Source organism: Ursus maritimus, unplaced genomic scaffold, assembly GCF_017311325.1.
Source record: "Ursus maritimus isolate PB19 unplaced genomic scaffold, ASM1731132v1 scaffold_35, whole genome shotgun sequence".
NCBI lineage: Eukaryota > Metazoa > Chordata > Mammalia > Carnivora > Ursidae > Ursus > Ursus maritimus.
In genome coordinates, this window is record NW_024426119.1 from 14889792 (window position 1) to 14907587 (window position 17796).

The window sequence follows — 17796 nt, forward strand, 5'->3', positions numbered from 1 at the left end:
AAGAAGTTGTTTAGCTAAAGCTCTGCTTATCAGTTGACCCGTTTTGGTTTCTCTGCCAGCTATTTAACAAAACTTCCAGAATAGGAGGAAATAAATATCAAACGTTTGATTATAGTATGTCAACCACGGTTCTAACAAATAGCACTTTATCTCACAAAAACCCTACGAAGTAGATACTATTTTTCCGTTTTTATAGATGAGACACAGAAGAGTTTAACCCCCTGCCAACAGTAGTCAATGTTGCCAAAACAGGGTAAACCAGGGAGCTGCATTTCGGGTCAGTGATTTAAATTTTTGAGCTTTTTAGTTCCCCTCAAACCCCCCCCCCCCATTCCCAAATGCATTGCCCAAATAGTTGGCTGCTGCCTTTGTCGGGATTAGTGGATAAGAATTCCGAGAGGGACTATTATATCCTCCAAACTAATCTTAGTTCCTTGAAGCTGTGGAGCAGCGTTGCTACCCCACGTATGATCCACGGAGGCGGCCCCTTCTGTTACGTCCACGGCCAGGCAGGAACAGAAACTGAGCGTTTGGAAAACTTTATGGTGATTTTACAGGTATTTTATGGCTGTTGACTCTAATGATAAAATGTGTCTAATACTTTTATCTTATCTTACCAGAGCATGGTCCACAACTAACTGTTAATTCAAAAAACTAATCTGATCGCTTCCTACGTATAGTCTGGGCAGCACTATCGTATTCACCCTCGAGAATTTTACCAAACTCGAAGGATTCTTCTGAGGTTTAGTTTCCCAAAATGAGGCTTCGGATACTTTTCCCTCCCCTATTTTCACCCATTTTATGCTATAAAATTATTGTAATGGTCACTAAAGCCAACATAAAGAATGTAAAAGTATCTCTTTGCGATTCAAGGGCCGAGTACCCGCACAGGCAGAGAAAGCGCCACCAGCCCGGGTAGAGCGCAGGGCTGCCGTCAGGCGCATGCGCAGACGTGAGTCCGCGACGGCCGAGGGGGCGGAGCAGGGTCTAGGCGGCTCCGAGAAGACGCCACGCCTCCGTCTCTGCCGGCCGCCGCGCCAGGAGAAGGCCGGGATACGGTCACTTCCGCCGGGGCAGCTCTGCATCCGGGTCAGCTGCTGCCGCTGCCGCTGTAGCCGGGGGACTGGGCCCGGGTCTCCACTGCCGTCCGAGGGGAGCGGGCTCCTCTCGGCGCTGCCTTCTGCGCCCTGGCCGTCAGCCCCACGTCGCCGGCCTGGAGGGGCGAAGAAGACGAGGGAGCCAAGGCTTCCTCCGGGGTGAGTGCGGCCCGGGAAGGCTGGGCTCGGCGGGTCTGGGCTGAGAGCAGGCCTGGGGCGAACGTCCAAGGGGTGAGTGCCCCCCGGACAGCCCGAGAGAGGAAGCCCAGAGGGTTATCCGATGTAGGGGGCGCCAGGGAACCTGCCCGGGAGGCGCTTCCCGGATCCCCGCCCAGCCTAGGCCCCCGCCCTTGGCTCGGCTCCTGTTTGCCTTTGCTGTCCGTGCCCGCCGCCCGGCCACCCCTTTCCGTTGGTGCTGTTGTGCTCAGGATGGAACTTGCCCCCCTCCCGGCCCCGCTGCACACACCCTGGTCTGGGTGCGGTGACCCGGCCACTCTGGTATTTAAGACCAGCGTGCAGAACAAAGACTCGGACGTCTGATGTGCCCTGTACCCTAGGAATAGATACGGAAACGGCATTTGTAATGAGGGCTTTAGTAGACCTTCCTACCTTCAAAAGCCGAGTTCCTGCGTGGATTCAGACACTACCTTTTGCTTAATGGTTTGGGTTTCTTGGGTGGATCTGATGCAGCTGGAGATCTGTTAGATCCAGCCCTGTTAAATTTATTCACACCTATTACGTTGCTTTGAAACTTCCCTTGTCTGCCTGTTGCGGGAGCCTTTTGAAAGCACAGCTTTTGCCCTGTTCATCCTGGTAGACACAGGGCCTTCCTTAGAGTTTGTTGAATGAAGTGTGTGATTGCATTTTAGAGTTGCTTTTTTTCATCCTCACCTTTTTTTATTAGGGTCTCTATTTCTTTTAATGCCTAGTTTCTGAACTTCTTCAGTGAAACATATTCTTTTTCTAAAATTTTATAAGAATTTCTGCAACTTGTAAATGGATAACGTTGATAACTGGAGTTACCCTATTAAGTTACCTTGTATACTGTCTCCTTGATGAACTCGCACATCTTTTACTTAGTTCTTGTCATTTTACATTTCTTCTAAACTATGCTTATTCTTCATAATCTCCTCTATTGCAGCCTAACATTGTTGGGCTTATACAGTAAGTGTGACAGATCCACTTCTGCAAACACTGAACTTGAACTAGATCATTATAAGTCAGTGCCCTTGTAGTCTTTAAGTATTAGAAGACCTTTGAAATTAAATGTAACCAAATCTGGCATTACAGCCTTACTCCGGATAAAGTTGCCGGTGAACTGGAGACAATGTGCTGTATTCGAAAGTCTGCATTTCATCTGGGAACTAAGATGTAGTGTCATTTTTGCCTCATATATAAGATAAAATGGGGATAATAACACTAATGTTTTATACCTCACAAAAGTTGTTGATTGGAACGTATGGGGATGATGAATGCACAAGTGGTTAGTGAACGTGAAAAGGAAAGTGGTTCTCTTCATTGCGTCTGGAGCAGTGCTGGCAGGAGCAGCGATGGAGGAAGGCATCTAAAAAAAAGGAAGCCTATGTAGCCGGTTCTGAAAAATTAACCTTGGCTGGCAGTGGATGGAAAGTTGTCTTGTTAAGCTTACATGGCTTATAAAGCAGAATACTAGTGTAATACGATGATAGTAATATTCCACAATTATAATTTTACATTACAACAAATATTCATAACTACAATAAAGTGTCAGAGATCAATATTAGACTTTAATCTTTTTAAAGGTCTTAGAGCATCTCCAGTATGTTCTGCATACTAATCATAAAAGTAGTGTTTGGAGGTGGCATAATTATCCTTTGCTTTCTTTTCACAATTTTGAGAAAAGTCAGCACCATTGTAATTTTTCTTAAATTTTGTGTTAATGTTTCTGATAGAGTATCTCATTTTGTTCTTTTTTAAAATTGAGGTACAGTTGGCATATTAACATTATATTGGTTTCAGGTGTACATACAATAATGATTCGATATTTTTATATATTGGGAAATGATCACCACAATGAGTGTATTTAACATTCATTGCCACACGTTGTTTTGTTTTTTTTTTTAAAGATTTTATTTATTTATTTGACAGAGAGAGAGACAGCCAGCGAGAGAGGGAACACAAGCAGGGGGAGTGGGAGAGGAAGAAGCAGGCTCATAGTGGAGGAGCCTGATGTGGGGCTCGATCCCATAACGCCGGGATCACGCCCTGAGCCGAAGGCAGACGCTTAACCGCTGTGCCACCCAGGCGCCCCCATTGCCACACATTGTTAAAGCTTTTTTCTTGTGATGAAAACTTTATTTTCTTAGCACATTTCAGATATGTAATACAGTATTAACTACAATCGCCATGCTGTATGTTACATCCTTAGGATTTATTTTATAACTGGAAGTTTGTGCCTTTTGACCCCTTCGCCCATTCCTCCAATGCCTCTCCCCTCTGGCAACCACCAGTCTGTTCTCTGCATCTTTGAACTTGGTGTGTGTGTGTGTGTATTAAGATTCCACATATAAGTGAGATGATATAATATTTGTCTTTCTCTGTCAGATTTACTTCACATAGCATAATACCCTCCAGATCTATCTATGTTGTCCCAACCTGCAAGATTTCTTTCTTTTTATGGCTGAATAATATTCCGTTGTGTATATATACCACAGTTTCTTTATCCATTCGTTTATCAATGGAAACCAGTTACTTCCATATCTTGGCTGTTGTAAATAATGCTGCAGTGAATATGGGGCTGCGTAAATCTTTTTGAGACAGTGATTTTGTTTTCTTCAGATAAATACCCAGAAGTGGAATTGCTGGATCAAATGGTATTTCTATTTTTAATATTTTGAGGAACCTTCATATTGTTTTCCATAATGGCTTTACCAACTTACATTCTTGTCAAGAGTACACAGGGGCTCCTTTTTCTCCACGCCCTTGCCAACACTTCCTCTTTTCTTGTCTATTCAAGCATGGCCATTCTAACGGGTAAGGTGCTATTTCATTGTGTCATTTCATTCTTAATAAACCTACAGGACCCTGCTCTCAAGGAAGCAGTGACAAGTGTGTAAGATTTTTCTGGAAGTGTTTTGATGATCTCTATAAACATATAGGCTAGCCTATTTTCCTATAGCACTACCAGTGTTGCCAGCCTCACAGGGAAAAGTGAACATAAATATTTAGAATGAATCCCTTTTGTTTAAATGGGGAAGTGAAAGACTTGCCTGGACATTTCCTTCTGCCAATAATAAGTGACTTCAGCATAGTTGGTAGTTACTAGCACCTATTCCAGCAGCACTATTAGACTACATAATAGTAAAGTTGCGTGTAGATTATAATTTATAATTCAGACAGTTGTAAATATGATTTTAATACTTAATTTTTGCTTATATTGCTGAGTTGCGTAGGAAAATCCCCTTCTTGGTTGAATTTACCACTGCATCTCCCTTCAGAAGTTGTGTCAGGAGGTAATCCATTCTCCTTGATTTTTAACCTCACTGAGGGTCAGCAAGTGTTCTGAATTTATATGCCTTCTCCTTGTGAATTGGCATAAGTTATCATGTGCCCCCAGTACCACAAGTATGTTGAGAAATCAAGTTATTCCTGTTGCGTTAGGTTGTTTTAACAAATGGCGTCTTAAAGTGTTATTTCCCTGTTCTAATTTACCAAATTTATGAACAAAAAATGGGAAACAGCCACAGTTAACTTGTGAGTCAGCAGTGTCCTGATTTCCTTCAAAGTGGTTGTGCTTATATTGCTCCTTTCTTGTTTGTTTCCTCTTCTTACAGCTGCTGATGATTAAGTGCTTCCAAGAACAATACTCTCTCAATTGTTTGAACTTTTTGTCTAGTGTACTTTTCTCTCTGCAGTCTGTGATGAAATGGTCAAGAGTGAATCTGTCTGTATCTCTCCTCCTAAGTTCTGTTTCACTAGCTTTAATAAATATCCCCAAACTAAATATCCATGTCCACGTGCTGTGTGTATTAAAATCACATGCCTCAATATGATTTTGAAGTAAAAATTGAATGAATCAGCTGAGAGACCTGAAGGACTTGGGCTGTCTGGGTTTAGAGGAGTTATTTTCAAATGATAGACTTGTTCAAGTGGTAGCGGAACTAAAGGGCATGGTTCGTCTTACAGAATTTTTCAAGTTACATATTTTCTCTTATAAATAAGGACAGAAATTGATAATTGCATGTGTATGGGTTGCCCTAAATATTTTCATTACATTTTTTGAGGGTAAAACAACAGGAAGCCTGTCGAATAATGTAGTTGAATAAGAAAAATAAGCCTATGGGGCAGAGCAAAACAAAGGCTTGCTATCCAGTGTCCTGCCTTGCGGCATTCACAGAAGTAGCATTTACAGGCTTATGTGCGAGCACTGTGCGAGCTGTTGGGAATATAGTGATAGTAACTGTCAGTCTCTGCTTTTATTTTTAAGATATTAAATATTTTTCTGAATATGTGGGATATTTGAAAAAGACAACATCCTGATATTTTTCCAACACCTGCAAAAAGGTCAGACAAAATAACGGAAACTTTTTCCGATTATTGAATTTAGTAGAGTGATTATAAAAGACTTCAGAAAAAAATTGAGAAGTACAGTGAATTAACAATATGCAAGAGACAGTCTTAAAGCTTTAGTAATAGAGTGTTTCAGTCTCACTTGAGCGTTAATTTCTAAGGTAATAAGTATTTGGGCTTGTTGGCCATAATTTGGGCTCTTTATGCTAGTTCTGTGTTCTAAATAGAAGAGATTGATCAGATAGGTGTACCTTGTTTTGTTTACTTTCTTTTCTACCGAGGGGAAGGGTTGCTATCAGAACGATCTATGATCAGTGAAGACCTGCGTTAAGGTGTAGTCTATGTGTCAGAAACGGAGCATATGGTAAATAAGTCAAGTTTACTGTAGTTCAGGTGTGTTTTCCCTTTATTTCTCAACATTGCCTGGCTCAGTGTCTCCCGGAGAGCTACAAATGACTTACGTGCATGAATACTGAGTTCTCCAAGCACATGTGTTGGTGAGGAAAAGAGCATTTGCCATGTTTTCTGTCCTCGAAAATTGAAACCTTTTGAGAGTGTGTGGAACCTTTCCTTGAGCATAAGAAAGAATTCAAACTGAGAAGAGAGCCTCCCAGTCTCGGCAGAGATATAAATTTAGTTTACCGTATGACATCTAACACTGTAGAAAATCGCCAGTGTAATTTTGTTCTGGAACATAGTGCTGTTTCTGTACAGGTTTGTACATCTTTTGAGTGTTGTCATGACAGATAAAGCAATCATAAACCATGACCACATCTTTGTTTTATTTATTTTTTAATTTTTTAAATTTTTGTTTTGTTATTCCACTGTAATTAACAGTGTTCTGTTAGTTTCAGGTGTACAGTATGATTCAGTAATTCTGTATGTTACTCAGTGCTCATGATGATAATTGTACTTTTAATCCTCTTCACCTCTTTCATTTCCCACCCACCTCCCCAGCAGTTCTATATATATATGTATATTTTTTTAAAGATTTTATTTATTTATTTGACAGAGAGAGAGAGACAGCAGTGAGAGAGGGAACACAAGCAGGGGGAGTGGGAGAGGAAGAAGCAGGCTCCCAGCAGAGGAGCCTGATGCGGGACTTGATCCCAGAACGCCAGGATCACGCCCTGAGCCGAAGGCAGATGCTTAACGACTGAGCCACCCAGGCGCCCCCCATCAGTTCTATATATTTGAGTCTGTTTTTTATCTCTTCTTATTTCATTCATTTGTTTTGTTTCTTAAATCCCACATATGCGTGAAATCATACGGTATTTGTCTTTCTCTGACTTTTTTCACTTAACATTATATCCTCGAGTTCCATCCATGTTGTTGCAAATGGCAAGAGTTCATTCTTCTTTCCAGCTGAGTAATACTCCAGTGTGTGGAGGCATCGTGTCTTTGTTTTACAAGACTAATTGAAGTGAATAGCTGGCACCATTTGTTTTATCTGATAAGTATTTTTTAAAGTTGTATATACATGGTTTTTACAAGTCAGATAGTTTAGGATTTACTGTGAAAAGCATCAGTCATTCTCCCCATCTCACCCTCTTTCTTCTTCCACTGGTGCTTACCACTTTTTGCTTTGTTTTTAATACTTGTAGTGATACTTCTATCTCTTAAGAAATACGTGTTTTACTGCTTTTTTAAAAAAATAACTTTAGTCATCTATTGACTTGCTCTAATGCAATTGAACTAAATATTAGCTCCTTTATACCTCTTGTGCCCTAAAGTTGTCACAGTTTTTGTCATACTCATTAACCAGTTGATTTTTATGACTTCTTAAATAATATACTTAAACCTCCAGTTCTTATTCCATCAGCCAAACCAATCTCTGCATTCTTCACTTTGTGAAGTGAGGTTGTACACCCTTCCTTAGACAGACTAAACTGAACAGACTAAAACTGAGTAGCCTAGGTTAGCAAATGTCATTGCATGAATAGAAATACTCAGTTCAGTGTCTGAAAACTTAGGCTGAACTACACGAGGAAAGTTTAGTGTCGATACGAAGTGAATCTAAAGGTAGCATCCGTGTACTGGGTAGGTACTGAGTAGCCTTCTTTAAATGGCTCTGGAATGATGGCATTGAAGCTACAGAGATGGAAGTACAGACACATTAATTATACTTGAATTTAAAAATGTTAATTATAGGGGCACGTGGGTGGTTCAGTTGGTTAAGCATCTGCGTTTGGCTCAGGTCATGACCCCAGGGTCCTGGGATCCAGCCCCGGGGAGCCTGCTTCTCCCTCTCCCTCTGCCTTTTCCACTGCTTGTGCTCTCTCTCTGTCAAATAAATAAAATATTTCTTAATGTTAATTATATGTCAGTTTTGAAAAGATACAGCACACGTACCACTTGGCTTTACTGAGTCATGAATGTAAATGTGATTTACTAGTGTTCAATTTCTAGAATCAACCTCTATCCAGAGGACAGAAAATTTACTTATGGATCTAGAGTAGAGAATATATTTTTATTCCTTGTGCCTCCCCCCAGATTGTTTTTACATAATTCACAAAACTTAATAAAATTTAAATCACAACCTGGGCCACACATGCATAAATGTAACTGAAAACAAATACTTTCACTGCCCAATACCCTTACTACAAATAGTACTTTACTAGAATATATATACTCTGATTTTCATTCTCATTCTTTTTATTTTTTTAATGGTAGTTGCAGCCCTATGAATTGATTTCATAACTAGGGTGTAAGTATGAACTAAAGTATAAGATTATTGCACCTTTTTAGCAGATAAAAAGTAACATGGAAAATATGTTAATAAATTTTTGTCTTTTCACAGGACATTGGCTCTCTGGATTATCAGGAGTTTGTAGTTGATATTGAATCTAAGCTGAGGATGGAAGGTGTGGAACTTAAAGAAGAATGGCAAGATGAAGATTTTCCAATGTGAGCAATACTTGCAAATGAAAACAAATTTAAAACAAAACTTCAGAATGTCTTTATCGAGATGTCACTTATTAAATGAATATTGAGCTTCTTACAGAAACCCCGGGTCAAAAGGTGTTCATTTGATACTAGAAAATAAAAGTTCCTTTCCAACAGTTAGATGAATTCTCTGGTATCTTATCTTCCACTAAATATATATGTGATCTTCCATAATCTTTTATTTTTGTTTTCAACATTTAAATTTCAAAATGTTTGCTGTTATAAAAAATGCTTAAATATGGTATTTCTTAAACTGGAGTCTGAGGGGTTCCTGGGGGAAGGGAGTCTTTAGATGTCTATAAGAATTGTTCAGTTTTGTGCTTCTGTTTTAAGAAAAAAGTTACCATATAAGGGTTTTTTAGATCATCTGGCGGCTACTTTGACGCCTTTGCATTTGTATTTGCAGTTGTATTGGTACCAGCTGGGTTAAGAGAAAAAGGGCAAAGCAGACCTTATATTTAATGGTGCTTCCATACCGTCTTGGTCTGAAGACCTTCCCAGTGCATAGGAAGGTTCCTTAACAGTGAGAGTATGGACAGCCGGTGGGTGTACTAAGTCACTGTATAGCACATGGTGATAATAGTGATAATACAGAAATGCTGAGCTCAAGCTCAAAAGACTTGTAGCCGTCATTACCATACTCGAAGGAGAGCGACACATTACCATCACCACACATTCTATCGTATTTCACGTTCAACGTGCATTTGAGTTATACATTTTTTAGGTTTATAATTTTTAGGTTTGTTTTGTAGTTGTATTTTAGACCAGTTACATAAGGAATTTATATCTACTTTTATGTGTTACATAAATATGTAAATCATCTCTGACAGTCTGAAAATTTTGTCTTTAAAAGGCATTTGTGAATTACTGAGGCTTAAGAAACCGCTTTATTCAGTTTTCCACATAATTGGTTCTGTAAGATATTTTTAATAGCTCTTTGAACTTCAAAAACAATTTTTTAATTTGTGAATTAAAACTTCTGGCTCCGTCTTCTAGACCTCTACCGGAGGATGATGGTGTGGAAGCGGATATATTAGCTGTGACTGGACCAGAGAGCCAGCCTGGTAAGAACTCGGCACTTTGGTTTCAATGAAATGGTAGACTTGGTGCTATTTTTTAACACATTGTTTGTTAAGGAAAAAAAGTATACTCACTTTTTGTTCTATTATTTGGAGCCAGAGGATAAGTTGAATGTTTAAGAAAGCATTTTTTGAATGCTTTGGAAATTTAACGTTGCAAAACCGTACCCTTGGGTTTTGGAAATTTCTACACTAAAAGGTTGAGAGGAGATCATTTTTAGTAGTAAGAGCTAACTCTAACGTTTACCTCTACTACTTAAAAAGACATATGCCTGGTGGGATGTGTCGTCTTGCCATGATGTAGAAGCAATAACGATCAAAATCCGAGGTTTGTAAATTAATGCTTTGGGATTGTGTTTGATTAATGATGTTTTCTCAAGAATGAAATGGTTAGAATTTTTCTCTTATTTGGGACTCCTGGGATGCTCTTTCAGTTAAGCGTCCTACTCTTGATTTCGGCCCAGGTCATGATCTCAAGGTCATTAGATCGAGCCCCGCTTCGGGCTCTGCGCTGGGCTGGGAGCCTGCCTAAGATTCTCCCTTTCCCTCTGCCCCTCCCCCGCTCACATGCTCACACTCTCACTCCTCTAAAAAATAAATATATTTTTGAAGATTTTATTTATTTACTTGAGAGAGAGGCAGAGAAGGTGAAAGAGAGAGAGAGCATCTGAGCAGGGGGGAGGGGCAGAGGGAGAAGGAGAAGCAGACTCCCCACTGAGCAGGGAGCCTGATGCGGGGCTAGATCCCAGGACCCTGGGATCATGACGTGAGCTGAAGGCAGATGCTTAACCAACTGAGCCATCCAGGGGCCCTAAAAAATAAATATATTTTTTAAATGTTTTCTCTTATTCAGCTTGAGCATGTAAACATTCCTTCTATTTTTCACTTTTTTTTTTTTTTTTTTTTAACCATTCCATGCTCTCTAGAAGTCAATGGAAATAAAGTAAGAAAGAAACTCATGGCTCCAGACATTAGCCTGACCCTGGATCCTAGCGATGGCTCTGTGCTGTCAGATGATTTGGATGAAAGTGGGGAGATTGACTTAGATGGCTTAGACACGCCATCAGAAAACAGTAATGAATTTGAGTGGGAAGGTAAATGCTTCATTGTTTTTATCTGACCTTTATTAATGAATGTTTGTCTCTATATACATATCTGTTTTCTGAATAGCAGTCTCATATTAGGATAATTGAAAAACTTAAAACTTGATCTTGAACCTAAAATCAAGGATTAAGGGATTTTGTTAAAATATGAAGTTATTCTTTTTAAAGTTCCTACTATATTTGTTACTAAGATAGGAAATTCTGCTAATACTGAATATTCTCATGACTTTCAAAACTGTTTTTAGTAGATTACACAGGTGGCTTTATTTTCTTTCTTAATTGCCCAGTATTGTAAAGTTATGTTTTTTCATGTTGCTTCCAAAATATTGCTTAAGTATAGCATGTTCTTTTATTTAGTCAATCAGCTAAGAAAAAAGGCTTTGAAGAGACAGGTAACATAGGGAATATGCTAAAAGTAGTTAAGGGTTTGCAGAGAGGGAGCTTTGAAGGGAGGTTTTTGAGGGTGACTTTTTTAACTAGGTTTTCCTGATAGTGCCACAATTTGTAAACAACCAGCTTGAATTAATGTGCACTCTTAGTCCCCAAACTTCATATTCCTTATTATTAGTTATTTAGAATTCAAAGGAATTGGCCTGTGTTTTGCTTTGCATGTTTTCTTTAATTAGATAATTTCTGTGTCCGGTATCTTTATATAGTTGTGTGTATATTCCATCTTTAAAATGATTTTTACTTCAAAGCAGTGTTTAGCACTATCTGCAGTAAAGAGTAAGATCCTTGATACGCTGTATCTTTGTTCTTTTTTCTTCCCTGTTTTACTGGTTCAATAGCAGTCCACTAATAAGCAATATTTTAAAAAGATACTGAAATAGTTTTCTGCCTATGTGTTTTGTCTCTTCTTTCTTTACTGCTGCTGTAGTCATTTCCTGGAAGGATATTTTCCGTTAACAGCTTTATCTTGGAAACAAACAACTAACATGCCGTAGGTTCCCCTCCCCCCCATCTTTTGGTAAGGACTATGATACTAAAATTTTGAAAATCATTACTTCATTTAAAATCCGCTAAAATGAAATCTTGAAATATAAATTACACCTAATCATTGGTGCTTCTGCTTTGGCTAATGTCAATTTAAAATAGACTTTTGCATGTACACGTCAGAATATTATCAGTAAATTTCTGCTCAATAAAACTGATCAAATGAGAAATAATCATCGACTGGTTAACCACTTTCTATCTGGTATTACAGTGTTTGGGGAATCATTTATGTGTTCAATAACAAAAAAACAATTTGCTCTCAGTTACTTTAAATAATCCTAGCGGCAACTACCAAGAACAATGTTGTAAATAGAATCTGAACGGCATTGTAGGGCCAGTGTACTAAGATTTTGATGGCTTATGAATTATCTTTTTTGGATTTATGAACATACATCGCACTGTGATTAGGTGCTTTCTGAATTAGCCAATACAAAAAAAGTTAACCATAATTTCCAAAAACATAAAATGGCCTCACATCTATAGCAAGCCTTTTCCTCTGTTACAAAAGAAATACTTAAAATTCCACAGAAGGTATAATGAAAAATTCTCTGAACAATCTAATTAGATAGTAAAGTGGTTAACATGTAATTTGACTTTTATTGTATAAATAACAATTTGTGATTCAAAACCTTTTTATTTTGACAGATGACCTTCCAAAACCCAAAACTACTGAAATTATTAGGAAAGGCTCAATTACTGAATACACAGCAGCAGAGGAAAAAGAAGATGGACGACGCTGGCGTATGTTCAGAATTGGAGAACAGGACCACAGAGTCGATATGAAGGCAATTGAACCCTATAAAAAAGTTATCAGCCATGGAGGTAAGAGCTATCAAAGATTGTTCATATTTTTTAGTGCAATATCAGAAATGTAAATGCTTAAAGAAACTCTATCTTAAGTAAAAATATATATATATATATAAAAAACACACATCATGTCATTTTAGAAACAGATTTGAAGTTAAAGGATAAAATCAAATTTAAAAATCGTTAATACATGCACGAAGTATATTCAAAAGGTACAAGAGTATACAGTGAAAACTATTTTCCACCCTATCTCTAGACACTCCCCCCAAAACTGGGACTTTCTCCCCTTTTTATCCATTTATAATTTATATATAGTGGAGTGCTATAATCCTTTTTTGTAGCTTTGCAATTTTTTTCCCAGTTTCATGAGATATAATTGACATTGTGTAAGTTTAGGGTGTAAAACGTTGATCTGATACAATACATGTGGCATAATGATGGCCATTTCTTTTTTGTGGTGAAAATATTTAGGATCTATTCCCTTAGCAGCTTTCGAGTACATGATACGGTATTACTAACTCTAGTCACTGTGCTATATGTTAGATCCCTAGAACTTTTCATCGTATAACTGGAAGTTTGTACCCTTTGACTGCCATCTCCTCTTTTCCATTAGTCCCTGGTAAACACCATTTCAGTCTCTGTTTCTAAGTTTGGCATTTTTAGATTCTGCATATAAGTGATATCGTACATTTTTTGTTTTTCTTTCTGAACTTTTTCACTTAGCAGTGCTCTACTCTGAAATGTAAGATTGAATGAGCTCTGACAAATGCCCGTATAACCATATGTATAGATACAGCCATGTCACCTACACACGTGGAACGTTTTCATTGTCCCCAGAATTCTCTCAAACTCCTTCCCAGTGATGACCCCCCCTCCCCAGTAACCACTGTTCTAGTGTCCACCCCCTCGAGTGCTTTTGCCTGTTCTAGAATTTCATGTAACTGGGATCATATAGTACACCCTCTTTTGTCAGCTTCTTTTTCTCAGCATATTTTTGACGTCCATGTTGTTTCATGTGTGTTGTTCGTGCCTGTTCGTTCATTGCTAAGTAGTATTTCATTGCATGGATAAACCGCAATTGGCTTATTCATTTTTCTTTTGATGTACACGTGAGTTGTCTCCAGTTTGGGCCATGATGATTAAAATTGCTGTGAACGTTCTCGTACTAGTCTTTTTGTAGATATAAGTAAAACCTGGCATTTTAAACTATGACTCTTAATTTACATTTAAACTACGAGTAAATCATTTAGTTTTACCGTAAAGTACAGAACTAGTTCATTCCACATTCTTATGGAGCACCAACTTTGCATATTTGTGGAATACCCAAAAATACAAGGCTTCATTTCTTAGGAAATCACAAGTCAAACGGGAAAAGCTATGGGAGTACGACTGTAACTTCTTTTTTTTTTTTTTTTTTTTTTAAAGATTTTATTTATTTATTTGACAGAGAGAGACAGCCAGCGAGAGAGGGAACACAAGCAGGGGGAGTGGGAGAGGAAGAAGCAGGCTCCCAGCGGAGGAGCCTGATGTGGGGCTCGATCCCGTAATGCCGGGATCACGCCCTGAGCCGAAGGCAGACGATTAACCGCTGTGCCACCCAGGCGCCCCTGTAACTTCTATCCATGTCTAGAAGTTTACCTCGACTCTGAAAATGGTGTCAGAATGTTAATGGTAGTCAAAATGCAAGTCGCTCTCTAAACATTTCTTATTACCTGAAATCCTAATGCAGGAAAGGGGACCACATAGGTTAAACAGATTGGGGTTTTTTTATGTAGAGTCCTTTCTACTTAATTTACTTTCTGCCAAATGCATTCCCCTCCATATTTCTATAGTCTTCATTCATCTGAAAGCAAATGACTTGAATATTTGCAGTTACATTATTCCGCCTAATTTAATCCTATTCAGATGAAGAAAACAGGATAATCTGGATCAGGAAGCCCACAGACTTGCATTAATTTAGCCAGTTCATAGGAAACAAGTTGTGAGACCTGCCTCATGGTTTAAACCTAGTATCTTTCAGAAAGAGCGCTTTATTTGGATTAGGGGGAAATAATTAGGACCATTTTATCCTGTTGAATTATCACAATGTGTTTTGTGACCAAGAGACTGAGAAAGGTATTGAAGACGCTAATGTCCTTGCATGTTTAAACCTTTTCAGTGCGTGTTTGTAAACAAGAGAAATGAAAGTTAAAACAGTGTTACTGGATATAGCTTAATATCTAGAGATTATAAGAAACGTACACATTTTAACACTTTTCTTCAGTTAAAATTGTCAGAGATGTAATTGTAGTTTTTAATACTCTAAAATCTACAAAATGCTCGGCATTGTTGAGTGTAAAAGTATTTTTTCAAAAGCACCCACTTTAACCATAACCTGCATAAGATTGTTTTATTGCAGATGTTTTCCTATTATGCCTGCTTGGATTATATCACTTCATTTGTCCATTTACTAAAATAAGCCTGGCTTTCTGATTATGCCACTTTAAATGGGTTTCTGGCTTTTTTGCCCACTGTTCCCTCTTCAGATTTTATTCTCATTTTGAGAAGAGGGGATTTAAAGATCTATAAGGCTATATATATATGGTTAAAAAAGAAACCATGTTTTTTGTTCAAAAAATTTGTGGGACGTGAACCACTAAACTCTATCAGCTGTACAGACTTCCTCCGAAAAAGGAAGATCATGCTGGTGAATTTATCTTTGATTTCTGTTTCAGGATATTACGGGGATGGATTAAATGCCATTGTTGTGTTCGCTGTCTGTTTTATGCCCGAAAGTGGTCAACCTAACTATAGATACCTGATGGACAATCTCTTTAAGTAGGTATATCTTCACAAAAAATTCTGGACAGAATTCTGGGTGAATTAGATCTCCAATTTAAGGAAGTGAATTTTACCTGGGAGAAGATTATAATTATCCCCATTCCAGTTCTTTAAGTCCTTATTCTTTGGCATTGCGAAACTATTCATTTTCCAACTCAACAGGAAACTTGTCCGTTTAAAACTGGAAGGGATAGTTTAGATTATCTGTTCCAACTTCTTTATTTTACATTAAGTGTAAAGAAATTACTTTTATCTCAAAATCATATGGCTAAACTGCATTTACTCCCAAAAAGCCAAACGTAACTGAACTGACTCAGTTCTTTTTCCACAGAGTCATTCTATTTGTTAAGTTAGCGGTGTTTTAAGAAAACTTATTGTGGAAAATTTCAGACTTGTATAAAGGTATAGAGAAGTGTATTGAATCTTTGTGTATGAATCACCCACTTCCACAATTAATCAGTTTATACTTCATTCCCAAAATGTATGCTCTTCCCATTGTATAACCTTGAAGCAAGTCCCGGAAATCATGTCCATTCATCTATAAACTTTTAAGTGTATATTTCTAAAAGATAACTGTTTTTGATACATAATCACAATACCAGCTAATGCAGTCTTGAAATTTTAATTGGTTTTGCTGTCATTGAAGGGAAGGGATGGGCATTGTATAATTTGGATAATTTTATTTGGTTCTGCAAAGCAGTATTTAAGGCTTAAACTTAATTTGTTTTTACAGGTATGTTATTGGCACTTTGGAGCTGTTAGTGGCAGAAAACTACATGATAGTTTATTTAAATGGTGCTACAACTCGAAGAAAAATGCCCAGTCTGGGATGGCTCAGGAAATGCTATCAGCAAATTGATAGAAGGTATTGTAAATACACATTGAAAGCTAGTCTGAATAATTTTTATAATTTTATTCAATTTTATTTCCTGTAGTCACTTAAGGACACCATAAATTATATTTGTTAATTTCATAACACGTTTCTAATTTTCTCAGTTCAGTATTTTAGAATATCATGAAGGAAATTAGTTTCGATCTGTTTTATATATAAAGAATAATTCCTTAAAACAAACCTATAAAATAGTTCTTTATTTCTCCTTATTTATACCACATTGAGCATTTTCCTATAATTTATGTTTTGGGAAAGGATGGAGAATTTAGTACATTTCCTATTTTAATACATTCTGAATTTTGCCTGACTTATAGTGCTTAGAGTATTTTATGGGTTTTAAGATGCTTAACTATAATCTTACTTTGGAATGAGCTCTAGGGAGCCTGTTCTCCTGGGAGTTAGTCATCCATGCTAATGGAAGGAACTTTGAATCTCCAATTGGGTTGATATGACTATAGCTAATTTGAACCAGTTTAATGAATTTAGACTCATTAATAGGTTTCTCTAAATACCTAAACATGGCGTGGGCTAGTTCTTACGATTAAAAAAAAAATCCTTAATGATCACTTAAGTGTGGAATATGTATGATAAAATAGCAGGTTTTATTTGGTCGTTTTAAGTCATCCAGGGTAATGCCTTTAATTTTTATTCAGAATTTTAGACTCCATAAGAATCTGATCTGATTTACATTTCCTGTTCCTGTGGTGATCTTGACCCCCAGCTTTCTGCTGGCACTGCGCCTTTCATGGTGTTGAAGAAATGGATACCAGTTCCCCTCTTGTCCTGAAAAATGAAATTTCGTATTTAGTATCGATTTCTACCTCTGGTGACAGAATTCTAAAGACACGTGAATGTATCTAGGAGACATTTAACAACAGGCTATACTGTGAACATAAATTTAGCCAAATGAAGTAAAGTTCATCTCGTAGCAGTAGGCGAGACCATCAGAATTCAAGAGTGTGTTTTCTTGTCTTAGGAATATCATATCTGAATGAACTTTTGGATGAGGGTTTGTGTGTGTGTGTGTGTGTGTGTGTGTGTGTGTAAAGTTGCACATTCTTATTGATGCCTTACCTTTTCTTCTAGCATTAGAATTTATAGAGCTTTAAATTTTTTCTTTTCCTTTTCTTTTTTTTTTTTTTAACTCCAGGTTACGGAAAAACCTAAAATCACTAATCATTGTACATCCCTCATGGTTTATCAGAACACTTCTAGCTGTCACAAGACCCTTTATTAGGTAATTTTCTAAGAGTCATTGACTTTAAAAAAAAAAAAAAAACAGAAACAAAAACACAAACTCCTTATGTGAATTTCTTGTCAGTTCTGTTGGTCAGAATATTGAGGTAATTATCTTTATTTTCTTCCATAGCTCAAAATTCAGCCAAAAAATTAGATACGTCTTTAATTTGGCAGAACTAGCGGAGCTTGTCCCCATGGAATATGTTGGCATACCAGAATGCATAAAACAGTATGTTTTGTTTTATTTCTTTAATTGTATTGGATCTTTATAT

At 37.6% G+C, this 17796-nt stretch overlaps 1 protein-coding gene across 9 annotated transcripts in view; it reads left to right on the plus strand.

The window, feature by feature from the left end:
- Positions 1–1068: 1068 nt before the first annotated feature.
- BNIP2 (BCL2 interacting protein 2) overlaps positions 1069–17796 on the plus strand; it is a 37280-nt gene continuing 20552 nt past the window's right edge. For 3 of the 9 annotated variants that reach the window (XM_040620569.1, XM_040620570.1, XM_040620571.1), the window contains exons 1-9: positions 1069–1256; positions 8446–8552; positions 9588–9655; positions 10597–10764; positions 12412–12588; positions 15288–15390; positions 16127–16258; positions 17436–17522; positions 17655–17753. In XM_040620569.1, the coding sequence (XP_040476503.1) occupies positions 8503–8552; positions 9588–9655; positions 10597–10764; positions 12412–12588; positions 15288–15390; positions 16127–16258; positions 17436–17522; positions 17655–17753 (884 nt within the window). In that variant the 5' untranslated portion in view covers positions 1069–1256; positions 8446–8502. The remainder of the gene's footprint in view (positions 1257–8445; positions 8553–9587; positions 9656–10596; positions 10765–12411; positions 12589–15287; positions 15391–16126; positions 16259–17435; positions 17523–17654; positions 17754–17796) is intronic. The other 6 variants (XM_040620572.1, XM_040620575.1, XM_040620574.1 and 3 more) reach the window with 6 other exon arrangements.